The 12,609-nt window shown below is 34.7% G+C and overlaps 1 protein-coding gene across 1 annotated transcript in view; it reads right to left on the bottom strand.

Moving 5' to 3' along the window:
* LOC149193844 (putative protein phosphatase 2C 44) overlaps positions 1 to 11,488 on the bottom strand; it is a 31,216-nt gene extending 19,728 nt beyond the window's left edge. Inside the window, exon 1 of the mRNA XM_089407451.1 lies at positions 11,426 to 11,488. Coding sequence (XP_089263577.1) covers positions 11,426 to 11,488 — 63 coding nt within the window. The remainder of the gene's footprint in view (positions 1 to 11,425) is intronic.
* Between the last annotated feature and the right edge of the window lie 1,121 nt (positions 11,489 to 12,609).

The following is a 12,609-nucleotide window of genomic DNA, read 5'->3' as shown; positions in this document are numbered from 1 at the left end:
AAGGGATGGTTTTCGCTAGGACTCAACAGGAACAAATTATACAGTCAGAGCAGGCCATCAACACCTTTGCAATAGCACCTTTCAGATGAATTTGTGGAACCACTGGAAAATTGTTTGGAGATCAGAGGCTCTCCCAAAAATATTTTTTTTTTATATGGCTCCTGCTGAAAGGTAAAATCCTAACAACAGAGAACCTAAAAAGAATAGGCATCAACGACCCATCCAGATGCCCCAACTGTTGCAATGCCCCAACTATTGCAATGCCTAAGAAATGATGCATCATCTATTCATAGAATGCCCTTTTGCTGTTGAATGCTGGGAAAAGATGTCTTCCACTGGCAATTTAATTTGGGAACCTCAGCATACCATAGTGAAGAGAATCTACAAATGGAGAAAATTTTGCCCCTGGAAGGAAAAAAGGAGCAACTTGGTGAAGAGAGTATGGAACATTCTCCCTCACACCTTGCTATGGCATATTTGGTTAGCTAGAAATTGAAAAATTTTCCAAGACAAGAGCTCAACTACACAAATAACCTGTAACAAAGCCAAAATCCTTGCTCTGGAAACTATCTCAATCAACACCACTGGAAAGATAGATGCAATAAGATATAGTGTGGAGGAGAGAGATTTCATAAGTTACATTCTGGAAAAAAATCATAATGTACAGGAAGGTAGTAGGAGGGATGCACAGAGCAAGGCAGAAGCTAGCTCATGGAAAGTTAGATTAAAAGAAGAGGAGTTCGCCAATTGGATACAAAACTGCAACTGCTTCTATCTATTCTTCGACAGGGCATCTAAATCAAATCCTGGTACAGCTGGAGCAGGGGGGATGATTATCAACGCCAATGAGGAGTGCATCCTCCATTATGAGTGGGGTCTAGGGAAGGTCTCAAATAATAGAGCTGAAGCACTAGCTTTGTTTCAGGGCCTAACTCAGTTAGGCAAACTGAGGATAAAGAAGGCAAAGGTATTCGGTGATTCCTCTGTTGTCATCAGCGTAATGGTCCATCAGCAGGACTCTCCCAACACTCTCCTTTAGCAAATTAACAGACGCAATCAAATTCTGTATCAGGCAATGGATGACATTCAATACTACCATATTCTTCGTAACCTTAACATGAGGGCTGACGGTTGCACCAACGGTGCGTGTGGAAGGCCAGTTGGCACCCTAAGTTGCAACTCTAAGGAGACTTACCAACCTTTGCCATGACTCCAAATAAACTCAACAACGTTAAGCCTAAAAGCACTAACATAATCGATTGGAATCATCTTCCTTGGGATTTCAACAGGATTGCTTACTGCAGCAGGATATTGCAAGGACAAGAAATCCACAAAATACTCGTTAAGCTTGACAATCTCATCAAATCTGCCAGCAGATGTCTCCTTAGATCTGATTCATGGATCCTCTAGGACATCTCTCTGGTCTACCCTCGGGATTCCCTCCTTCATCCCTTGACTGGTTGGTCCCTCTCCCGCCTCACCACTCTCCAGCTTCTTCCTATATCTCACCCCCTTCCTTCATTCATCAACGCTAAGTATTCCTCACTTCATCACTTGCTCCCTGTTATTGCTTCCAAGCGAACTTGTCCTCAGGTGATTTCTCATGTGATGTGTTGTCTATCGAACTGTCGCTTCTGCTTCAGAGATTGTCTCTGCCCTCTGTGTAGTGATCTGGACCTCTGGACAACTCTCTTTTTCTCTATCCGTCTGATTGTCTTCCTCACCTCCAAGCAGTTTCAAGCCATCAAGAGCCAAGCTGCGCACTGTGGTTCTCTCAATCTCTTTGCCCCCTGTGTTGTGAGTTATATTCCATATTTTGTGTGCACCCGCTCCTTATTTCTTCCACCCCCGGCAGCAAGTATGGCACACAATGAAGACTGTCTGCATTGTGCGGACCTGCAACTTGAATTAGAAGAATTCAGGGCTCAGCAGCGTATCTTGGAGAATCAACAGAGGATCTTGGAGACAAGAATTGAAGACCAGAACCGCATCATCAATGATAAATACCGAGCTGAAATTGACCTCTTCCTGCATAGAGTCGCTTCACTTCATGAGCAGTTTAGCCACTTGTCAAATAGGTGCAGTCATGCGTAAGAAACGATTTCAATCCTGCAATATATGATGGACAAGTGAAACAAAGAATCCCCAATCTCCTCAAGTGCCAAGCAAGCAGAAGTGGATCAAAAGCCGGAGGAATCCACCGCAAGGCAAATTAGTCACATAGAAATAGATTAATAATGTTCTGCAAATGTCAATTTTGGTTGTTTCAATATGTAAGAAGCTACAGTAGCTCAAGTAATTTTAGAAGCAGGACAAGGATCAAGCAGAGGTCTCTATTTTGTAAATCATTTGATCCAAGCCGCCATCGGTATCTAATGTATCTCAGGAGTCCTAACTCTCTTTTTTTTCAGCCATTAATATAGCAACCGACTGTGTTTAAAAAAAAGAAGTCTTGAACATGAATTAAATTTCTTATACTACAATTTTTGTCTAACCATGATTCAAATTTCTGGGAAAAAAAAATTGTTAACTAAAAAGTAAGACTCTTTATCAAAATTATTGATAAGAATCATATATGCCCTCAAATTAAAATCTTCTGAACTATTTTGAGCCTACAAAGGGATCAAATTTCTAAGGTGCATTCTTTTCGTTTACATCCATCCTAACTCTAGATTTAGTGAGCATAGAGGGGGATTTAATTTCTTGATGATAATGTTAGAGTTTGTTCTATTTGCAGAGTTTGTGAAATCTTACAAAGACCCGAGATTTCACACGAGTAAGAGAGACAATTTACTTGATGTGGTTTATAAACATGTATATGCATCTCCTTTATAGGGATGAGTAAGTGGAGGGATATGGACATGAGTATGAGATTGTTTTGTGTGAGAAATCCATCACAACTTGCTAGATTTCTCACTCTACAATGTTTCTATGTGCTTGAGTTTGCGCTAAAAGGAAATCTAACACATGTTAGGTTTTCTTTTACATTGAAATGTTATTAATCTAGCACACATTATACTTATTTAGTCCTAAAATTTTGTTATGTTCTTGTGTTTGTGCTAGAAGGAAATATAGCATGTGTTAGATTTCTTTCAAATTTAGATGTGTTTTTGTTTCTGTTGGAAGAAAATTTAACACAAGCTAGATTTCTTATACTCTACAATGTTGTTGTTGGCAACATGCTTGTACTTGTGGTAGGCATAAATCTATCACTTGCTAGATTTCTCAATTTACAATGTTTCTATGTGCTCAAGTTTGCGCTAAAAAGAAATCTAACACATGTTAGATTTCATTTTACATTGCAATGTTGTTAATTTAGCACACATTAGACTTATTTAGTCCTACAATGTTGTTATGTTCTTGTGTTTTTGCTTGAGGGTAATATAACATGTGTTAGATTTATTTCAAATTAGAATGTGCTTATTTGTGTTGGAAGAAAATTTAATACAATTTATAATTCTTATACTCTACAATGTTGTTGTTGGCAACTTGCTTGTATTTGTGGTATACATAAATCTAACACTTGCTAGATTTCTCATTCTACAATGTTTCTATGTGCTTGAGTTTGCGCTAAAATGAAATCTAACACATGTTAGATTTTCTTTTACATTGCAATGTTGTTAATCTAGAACACATTAGACTTGTTTAGTCCGACAAAGTTGTTATGTACTTGTGGTTGTGATAGAAGGAAATATAGCACGTGTTAGATTTCTTTCAAATTTAAATGTGCTTGTGTTTGTGTTGGAAACAAATTTAACATAAGCTAGATTTCTTATACTCTACAATGTTGTTGTTAGCAACGTGCTTGTATTTGTGGTAGACATAAATTTAGCACTTTCTAAATTTCTCACTCTACAATGTTTCTATGTGTTTGAGTTTGCTTTAAAAGGAAATCTAACACATGTTAGATTTTCTTTTACATTGCAATATTGTTAATCTAGCACACACTAGACTTATTTAGTCCTACAATGTTGTTATGTATTTTTGTTTGGGCTAGAAGGAAATATAGCATGTGTTAGATTTATTTCAAATTTAAATGTGCTTGTGTTTATGTTGGAAGAAAAATTAAACAAGCTAGATTTCTTATACTCTACAATGTTGTTGTTGGAAACGTGCTTGTATTTGTGGTAGACATAAATCTAGCACTTGCTAGATTTCTCAATCTACAATGTTTCTATGTGCTTGAGTTTGTGCCAAAAGGAAATGTAACACATGTTAGATTTTCTTTTACATTGCAATGTTGTTAATCTAGCACAAATTAGACCTATGTAGTCCTAAAATGTTGTTATGTTCTTGTGTTTGTGCTAGAAGGAAATATGACATTTGTTAGATTTCTTTCAAATTTAAATGTGCTTGTGCTTGTGTTGGAAGAAAATTTTACACAAGCCAGATTTCTTATACTCTACAATGTTGTTGTTGGAAACGTGCTTGTATTTGTGGTAGACATAAATCTAGCACTTGCTATATTTCTCAATCTACAATGTTTCTATGTCCTTCAGTTTGCACTAAAAGGAAATCTAACACATGTTAGATTTTCTTTTACATTGCAATGTTGTTAATCTAGCACACATTAAACTTATTAAGTACTACAATGTTGTTATGTTCTTGGGTTTGTGCTCGAAATATAACATGTGTTAGATTTGTTTCAAATTTAAATTTGCTTGTGTTTGTGTTGAATAAAATTTAACACAAGCCACATTTCTTATACTCTACAATGTTTTTGTTGGCAACGTGCTTGTATTTGTGGTAGAGATAAATTTAGCACTTGCTAGATTTGTCACTCTACAATGTTTCTATGTGCTTCAATTTGTACTAAAAGTAAATCTAACACATGTTAGATTTTCTTTTACATTGCAATGTTGTTAATCTAGCACACATTAGACTTATTTAGTCCTACAATGTTGTTATGTTCTTGTGTTTGTGCTAGAAGGAAATATAGCATGTGTTAGATTTATTTTCAATTTAAATGTGCTTGTGTTGGTGTTGGCAATGTGTTTGTATTTGTGGTAGACATAAATCTAGCACTTACTAGATATCTCAATCTACAATGTTTCTATGTGCTTGAGTTTGCGCTAAGAGGAAATCTAACACATGTTAGATTTTCTTTACCATTGCAATGTTGTTAATCTAGCACACATTAGACTTATTTAGTCCTAAAATGTTGTTATGTTCTTGTGTTTGTGCTAGAAGGAAATATAACATGTGTTAGATTTCTTTCAAATTTAAATGTTCTTGTGTTTGTGTTGGAAGAAAATTTAACACAAGATAGATTTCTTATACACTACAATGTTGTTGTTGGCAACATGCTTGTATTTGTGGTAGACATAAATCTAGCACTTGCTAGATTTCTCACTCTTCAATGTTTCTATGTGCTCATGTTTGCGGTAAAAGGAAATCTAACACATGTTAGATTTTATTTTACATTGCAATGTTGTTAATCTAGCACACATTAGACTGATTTAGTCCTACAATGTTGTTATGTTCTTGCGTTTGTGCTCGAAGGAAATATAACATGTGTTAGATTTCTTTCAAATTCAAATCTACTTGTCTTTGTGTTGGAAGAGAATTTAACACAACCTAGAATTCTTATACTCTACAATGTTGTTGTTGGCAATGTGGTTATATCTGTGGTAGACATAAATCTAGCACTTGATAGATTTCTCACTCTACAATGTTTCTATGCGATTGATTTTGTGCTAAAAGGAAATCTAACACATGTTAGATTTTCTTTTTACATTGCAATGTTGTTAATCTAGCACACATTATACTTATTTAGTCCTACAATGTTGTTAAGTTCTTGTGTTTGTGCTAGAAAGAAATATAACATGTGTTAGTTTTTTTTCAAATTTAAATGTGCTTGTGTTTGTCTTGGAAGAAAATTTAACACAAGCTAGATTTCTTATACTCTACAATGTTGTTGTTGGCAATGTACTTGTATTTGTGGTAGACATAAATCTAGTACTTACTAGATTTCTCACTCTACAATGTTTCTATGTGCTTGAGTTTGCGCTAAAGGGAAATATAACACATGTTACATTTTATTCTACATTGCAATGTTGTTAATCTATCACACATTAGACTTATTTAGTCCTACAATGTTGTTATGTTCTTGTGTTTATGCTTGAAGGAAATATAACATGTGTTAGATTTCTTTCAAATTAAAATGTGTTTGTTTTTGTGTTGGAAGAAAATTTAACACAATCTAGAATTCTTATACTCTACAATGTTGTTGTTAGAAACATACTTGTATTTATGGTAGACATAAATCTAGCGCTTGCTAGATTTCTCATTCTACAATGTTTCTAGGAGCTTGAGTTTGCACTAAGAGGAAATCTAACACATGTTCTACATTTGAATAGCTATTATTGTGAGTTCCACACTTGTTATTGTTCTTGTTCATTTTGTTACACATACAATGATGCGAGTAGTTATAGTATTTATAAATTCGTATTTTCTTCAATAAATCAAGAATGTGATAATAATATTTTACTTTATTTTCAGAAACCATGGACTATGAAGCTAGTGAGAATTCAAAGGAAGCATCCAAGGAAAAAGGAAGTTCAAGAAACACAACACCAAACTCTTTAAATGGTATGAGAATTTTAAATTAGTTTATACTTTGTTACAATTGTTAGACATTATGTTAATAAGTGGTTGTTGATTAATAAAACCCATGGAAATAGCCTTAGGAGTGGTTTTTTAATGAGGACAACCCATACCAACATGGGTAATTTTTTTTTCCTAGCAATTTTAGCTAGGTGATAACTATTGGCATCATATAGTAAACTTGCATAACATATGTACTTATTTATTATTGTACGTGTAAATGGAAATCATGGATTATAAGGTTTTTTAATAATATTTGGTATTTCATGTCTTCCATATTATTTTTTTTTCTAGAAACTGTGGAAACTGGTGTGCGTGAAATTCGAAGTAAAGTAGTGAAGAGAAAAAGAAAAACAAGTGATAGACAAACGATGCCTCCTTCCACTAGTATGTTCGTTTTATATTTTTTGTACTTTTTTATAAATGGTTGGATTAGGTGGTTTCTTTTCCTAGCAATTTTACCCAGGTGATAACTTTTGGTGTCATATAGTAAACTTGCATTAAAATATGTACTCATTTATTATTGTGCATGTAAATGGAAATCGTGTATTATAAGGTTGTTTAATAATATTTGGTATTTTATGTATTCCATAATTTTTTTTTTTTTAGAAACTGTGGAATCTGGTGTGCCTGAAATTTGAAGTAAAGTAGTGAAGAAGAAACAAAAAATAAGTGATATACAAACGATGCCTCCTTCAACTGGTATGTGGTTTTATATTTTATGTACACTCTCTTAGAAATGGTTAGATTATGTGATTTTTCAATATTTAAAAGAACATTATGTGACAATATTTGAAATTATATTTTCATTTTGATTCATGCAAAAAAAAATTGTTGTTATTTACAGAATTGGTCGGCCCTAAAGCAAATGAAATGTTACAACTATCACTTAAGAAAAAGAAAAGTTATTCAACTCAAATGGTCGTATCAATAACACCTTCTACTTCTACTTTTGAAATGATTAAAAAATACAATACAACTAATAAATATGAGTTTGTGCAAGACTGGTACATCCAAATAGAAGCTCCCCTGAATATGTTTCCTGATATGTATCTATTTGGATCAATAGATGGAAAAGAACTAGAGATATTAGGAATAATAATTAATTGCTATGCTTGCAATGAAAATGACATTGACTTTCAAGTGGAAATGATTAAAGAAAATGAGGTAAAATTAATTTCATGTCAAGTGGAGTATACAAATTTTAGACCAGATTTGATTGAAGCTTCAAGTACTGATTCAAAAAATACGATAAAGAATTCAATGTTCAAGTTGGATAACTATGAGAGCTTATCTAAATCTGGACTAACTAGTTGCGCAGATCTTTTAAAACGCATTGCCACCGTTCTGAGATATCGCTATGTAAGAAGTAAGAAAACATCATCTGTACTTCTTCATTTACAACAAAAAGGTAAATTTCTTGATAAAATACCAGATGATAAACTTGATTCTCAATTAATTGCTTTGAGAAGAGTATATTTATCTGATTTGGAGGAGAACATAACAGTAAGTGATTTCAAGCCCATTACAGAATTTCAAAAAACTAGGAAAGTTGAATATGAGACAACAAACCTTGAAAATCAATGTGATGAGATTCATGAAGCCTTAAAGAATTGCTATCTATTTTCAAACTCCTTTAGTAGAAAAGTGGTTGTTGAAAGATGCATAGAAGCTCCTAAGGTGTTCAAATTAAGATCACGATATGATTTAAATGTTCAAGTATTAGTGAAATCATTCTTAGAAAAATTTCAAACCTCATTACCTAATGCTCTTCTGATTCCATTTGACATCAATGAGTCTGATCCATTGGTAAACTCTATCAAAATTATAAATGAGACAGATCTAAATTCCAAGAATATCAATTTTTGGATAGTTGATGGTCAACACACCATTCAAGCAGTGAAAGAAATTTTAACAAATCCTAAATATAATGTATATACAGAAGCGAAAAAAAAATATAAAAAACGTAATGCTCGATTCTTGCATCCATCAGTTGAACCCACTGAGGTGATACACATTTGTTGTCAATTAAATTCTGCAAATAAGGTGTTCTTCAAAACTCCATTTATTGATTGTGTGCGCTCGGCAAGGCATTTCTTAATTGCCAATGACAAATTAAAGAAAAGAAGGATTGGATGTTCTGTAATTTTAATTATTTTTACATTTAGCATTTTATTATTGTATCTATTTTTATTGTAGATAAATGACTAAAGTTGATAATATAAGTCATTTTTTTTCATATTTATAATGAATTCTCATTAGTTTGTAACACCTTATTTAGTTTCACTTTTACATTGAATTCTTATTAGTTTATATTTCTTATTTTATCAGGTTGATGATAAAATGTTGTGCTCATTCTTCGACTGTCCAATTACAAATTTTTCTAATAAAAAAATTCTCTTATATCTCGAGGAACCTATTTGGGATAAATGGGACACTGTTTTTAACTGTTACCAACTAGGCACATTAAAGTGTTCTCCAAGCCAACCTGATTTTGAGAACTACAAGAGAAATAGTCTACACAGTTTGACAACAGCTACTCTTCGGCCCCTTCAGGGATTAATCATGGAAGAAATTGCTTCAGTAGCAGATAAGCTATTGGATGGAACCATTTGGTTTTCTATTCCACATAATCATCCATCAAATGCCAAAAAATTAAAAGATTATTGTTCTAAATTGAAAACCAACAGAACAATATTGGATGGAATGGTAACATATTGCCAAGTCATGATCAGAACTTGAATGAGATGACTCTTACCACATTCAACATTCTTGAGCATTATGAAATTAATGATATCATATTTACCAATTTTTGCAACACGGTGGAGGGGTCCACTTATGTCAAAGGTACATGTAATACAAAGATAGAGTCCCTTTCTCAACAAGCATGTGGAGTCCTTGACAAAATAATAAATGGATCGACAAGTGTTCAATAGGTTGACAACAATTTTGAATTTGGTTGTCATTTTGGGGGCCTTGATCTTTTTTCAACACTTTTGGACTCTTTTCCATGTCAGTTGTAACTAGTTTTACATACTGACCTTGTTGTTTTGGATACACTAGCTTTGAAAAAAGAACAATTCCACAAGGGATATTATATTGATTTTTTTCGATTTCTTATCGAAAAAAATGAGTTGAATGACTTTACTACAGTTCTCTTAGTAGAACTTATGTTTTGTAATGATGTACGCCAGTATTTGGAAATTTCCATAAAGAACTCCAAGTTCAACTATAAAATGACTAGTGGCATTTATGAATATAAGTCCCAAAACAATTATAGTTATGATATAGTTCTTACTATACATTTCTATACTTCATAATTAAAAAATTTGGAGGCTATCAAATACTCTCACACATTTGACGACACATTCGATGAAAATGAGAGAGATTATGATTTATGGATGGATTTATTAGAAAAACACCAACAATGTAGTGATGCAAAAGTGGTCATTTCTCTTTATGCGGGGACAAATTTAATCAAGGCCTGTTGTACATATGGAAGAAGAATTTCATGTGTTGTGCAAACAGAGACACAAAGGACAATCATGTTAAATACTTACAAATCTTTTCAACTATCAAATCTAGGATCCATTAACTTCTTTGAAAATTCAGGTACTACAATTCATTTTTTTTTTTTTTATAATACTTTGGATAATATTTTGTTCATATTTCTTAATTGTCAAAGTGTTTACTAAAATAATTAATGATGGAGATTCTAAAACAGAGAATGATGAAAGTGGGAAGCAAAGAAATAATCAACATAGTGCTCAGGATGTTGAAAAAAGTATAGAGATGGAAATAGGAGGACAAGGAGGAGAGGAAGAAGTTATCATACCAGGTACATAATTTTATTGGATTTTGCTCTTGATAATTTTTCAATTTATTTAATTTCATTATTCATAACATTTATGGATGGCTATTACAGGGAATTATGAGATGAATGGAATTAATCAAGACAGTGACCATGGCACGATGGAGATAGAAATGGGTATTAATCAACATAACTCTATCATTTTTATTTAATTTATTATTATGCTAAATTATTATTTCTATTATGGTGATTCATATCATCTCATATGTTGATTGTAGTAAAGAGAATGAATATAATGACCAGGGACTGTCCCACAAAACTACAATCAAGACCAAAATATTATTATGGACAATTATAGATGATTCTTTTTTTGTATAGTTGTTTAATGAATTTTGTTCATCGTCACAATTTATAACATTTTTTATGTTTATTATAGCGACAAGCAAGGAGAACCAAGACATTGATCAAATGAAATTTAAACAAAACTTTAATCAAGAACAAAATATAGCATCAGGTACTTATAATTTGTCCACTTTTTTCCTTATTATTTAATGATTCTATTTATTTTCACAATTCAAAATATTTTATATGTTTAATTTGGAGATAGCTAAAGCTAACAAAGATGATGATGACGTGCAATGTTACGAATATGAAGATAATGTCATATCAACTACTTATAACTTGTCTTATTGTTTATCTTATTATTCTTCAAACTCTAATTCTTGTAACTACCTTAACGTTGTATATTTTTATTTTTTTTTCTCGGCAAACTTAACTACTATTGTATTAATATGTACATAAAAACTATACAAGCAAGGTGTCTGGCAGCCCAAGGCTAACTGCGGCACTTGGGTGCATTTTCAAACATTTACAACTGCCCTGTTGGGCCTTAAGATGTTGCAACAGAATACTAAGACTTTCACAAAACAACCCACGCAGGGGCGAACCAAAACTGACCTCCGGCCCAATCCAACTATGAAACGTTAAGACAAAAAAACTGGAACTTACAGAAAAAAACCATGCAATCCCACAGGAGTTGCGCCCCATAGTAGTATATGTCCCCACTGCCATAGTATAAACCGCAAACTGATCCAGACATAACATAAACACTGTCCTCTGTGTGACACAGAAAAAAACGCAATTATGCTTACCCCGAAGCTCGACAAGAGTGCAGAAGACCAAAACACAGAACCACCCTCCGAAGTTATTCCTCCGACTCCACATCCATTGCTGCCAGGTTATGCACCGAATCCGCCTTCTCCATAACTTGAGGCGGGGCTGAGGCCATAGAGCGGTCCGAATTGCTTTCCTCTTTCTCTGACTCCGCCTGAGGCAGTTTCCCTTGACTGGTTGCCGACCCTTCCTCCTCAGAAGACGACACCTCCATGGGGAGTTTGCCTTTGTCAAGCACAACATTGTCCTCCGCCATGACCAGAGAGGAGTCTTCAGCATGCTCCTCCTCAGTTCGAGTGAACAACACCGAGATGTGGGCGTTAAGGCCTGGATTGTCCTCAGACCTGCCCAAAGAAAAAATAACAGAGCCAAAAGCAGGTAGCTTTTGCTCCCCACTGCTCGAGCCTCCGACTTCCATAGATTGACAGGGCTGGATAGGATTGGCTCCCATCCGCCGGTGACAATAGCAACAGCAACAGTGATGGTGCGTGTCAGCAGCTGGAGGGCGAGAGGATTCTCCACGCCAAGTTCCTCTGCGACAAGGCATTCTCTCCCGCACCATGACCACCAGCAAACGTTTTTGCCCTTCCCCGCCAGACGACGTCCGACGATGAAGCGGCCTCTTGACAAAGATAAGCTTATAAAGGCAGTGTACCAGTGCGAGGAGCTCGTCCAAATTCTGGTTCGCTGCCCAACATTCCAACCTCTGCTCCGCGCATTGAGGATTATCCCTCTGCCTGAGCCTATAACCATGATAATCTCCCGTCTCCAGGCATCCTCCCTTCTTAAACCGCCCCTCATTACCAATGAAAAGACCCACCATTAAAACCTCCCGCATGCTAACAGCACTCTCCCCCAACGCCATTAAGTTAGCACAGAGTCCGCATAGGTTGATGGGAACCGGCGGCTATGAGCATTTAAGGACGAAGGGCTATCACGTGGCAGCCCATGGCTGTCATGTGGCTCGTTGCTGCATGTCAAACTGTCACCCGCATCCGGGGAAATGCTCTCTGCAAGGA

This window comes from Pinus tabuliformis, chromosome 2_2, assembly GCF_031772625.1.
Source record: "Pinus tabuliformis cultivar Carrire ecotype Pingquan chromosome 2_2, CPIR1, whole genome shotgun sequence".
Classification (NCBI taxonomy): domain Eukaryota; kingdom Viridiplantae; phylum Streptophyta; class Pinopsida; order Pinales; family Pinaceae; genus Pinus; species Pinus tabuliformis.
This window is presented reverse-complemented; position numbering and strand designations above follow the sequence as displayed.